This window comes from Aspergillus pseudoviridinutans, assembly GCF_018340605.1.
Source record: "Aspergillus pseudoviridinutans IFM 55266 DNA, scaffold_20, whole genome shotgun sequence".
Classification (NCBI taxonomy): Eukaryota; Fungi; Ascomycota; class Eurotiomycetes; order Eurotiales; family Aspergillaceae; genus Aspergillus; species Aspergillus pseudoviridinutans.
In genome coordinates, this window is record NW_025091300.1 from 1 (window position 1) to 1,331 (window position 1,331).

The window sequence follows — 1,331 nt, forward strand, 5'->3', positions numbered from 1 at the left end:
CGCGCGCCCATACAAAGTGGGCCTCTCAGGTTCGCCCGTTGCTTGGGCCGCAAGGGGACTTGGTCACTCGCGCCGTCTCGCGCGCGCAGGGCCGGTCGGCCCTCGAAGCCTGCGCCCGCCTGCCCACCGGTCCCCTCCGCGCGCGCGGCCCATCGCTCGCTGCGGCAGGGCGCGCGCGCCCGGCCTATATCGGCCGCGGGGTCTGTGTGTCTGTCCGTGTATCGCGATGGATGGATCGGTAGCTCGCTAGCTGGCTAGATGGCACCGGTGGGCCATGCCGACCTACCTCCGTGCAGATGTCGGGGGGGGATGCGGGTGCATATGCACATATATATATGGATGGATGGGTGGGTGTCTGCGTATCCCCACGGATGGATGCCGCCGGCGGGCCATGCCGGCATCCGTCGAGGCCGACGGCCATGTGCGTGTCGCTGCAAGTGTCCCCGTAGACGGCGCGCGGCTCTCCGGTGCCGACAAGGGCGCGCGCGCGCCGGCCAACTGGTCACCTCTGGCGCCTCCCGTGTCCGTCTGGGTGTCTCTCGACCCGGTGTCGGTCCCTGGCGCGCGCCGGCCAACTGGTCACCCCCGGTGCCTGCGAGTGTGTCGCTCGGCCAGCGTCTGTCCATGGCGCGCGCCCTTGCCTGCCGGCGGCCGGCCTGCCCAAGGGGCTCCCGCCAACTGGTCACCCTGCCGCCCGCCCGCGCGGCGCCCCCCGCCGCGCCAACTCGGCCAGCCAACTGGCCGCCGCGCGCTCGCCTGCGCGCCTCCCCCTCCTCCTCCTCCTCGCCCTCCTCGCCCTCCTCGCCCTCCCTTCGTCGCCCTCGCGCGCGCGACTCTCTGCTCGCCTCGAGGGCGCGCGCCTACCGGGCCCCCAGCCCCCCTCAACCGACTCCCCTCAACCGGGACCCTCGCGCGCGCCGCCGGCGGCCCTTCTCCTACACATACCCACCGACCTCGCCCGGCCCATCATCGTGCGCGCAAACGTTCCCGGGTCCGAACGTCGTTCCGGGGGGAGGCCCACCTGCGCCGGCAGACCGCGCGCCGCCCGTGCGGCCATGTGCCCCAGCCAACTGGTCACTGCCCTTCGTCACCAGGCGGCGGCGGCGCGCGGGTCCCCGCGGCCATCTCGGCCGGCCAACTGGCGAGAGTCCATGGAGGTGGAGATCCCGAGGGGACCGGCCGTCACCGGTGCCCCCCCGCGTCTCCGGAGAAAGGTGTCTGGGCCCCCCTCCAAGCGCCCGGCGCTGCCGGGCCCGTTGATGGGAGGTGTTTGCCAACAAATCTAGCCAAGGATCGGGCTGACGCTCAGCGACTCGTAGCAACAAGGCTAC

At 72.9% G+C, this 1,331-nt stretch overlaps 2 protein-coding genes across 2 annotated transcripts; both read left to right on the forward strand.

The window, feature by feature from the left end:
* Window positions 1-17: 17 nt before the first annotated feature.
* On the forward strand, window positions 18-242 carry Asppvi_003771 (uncharacterized protein; the record flags this gene model as incomplete). Its single annotated transcript, XM_043307590.1, has 1 exon — window positions 18-242. A coding segment is annotated over one exon (225 nt), but the record flags the coding sequence as incomplete, so codon positions are not given.
* A 149-nt stretch (window positions 243-391) lies between these two features.
* Asppvi_003772 (uncharacterized protein) lies at window positions 392-1,286 on the forward strand (the record flags this gene model as incomplete). The annotated part of the gene is made up of 2 exons (XM_043307591.1): window positions 392-553; window positions 600-1,286. The coding sequence occupies 2 exons, from the start codon at window positions 392-394 to the stop codon at window positions 1,284-1,286; spliced, it is 849 nt and encodes a 282-aa protein (XP_043163526.1).
* Window positions 1,287-1,331: the final 45 nt, after the last annotated feature.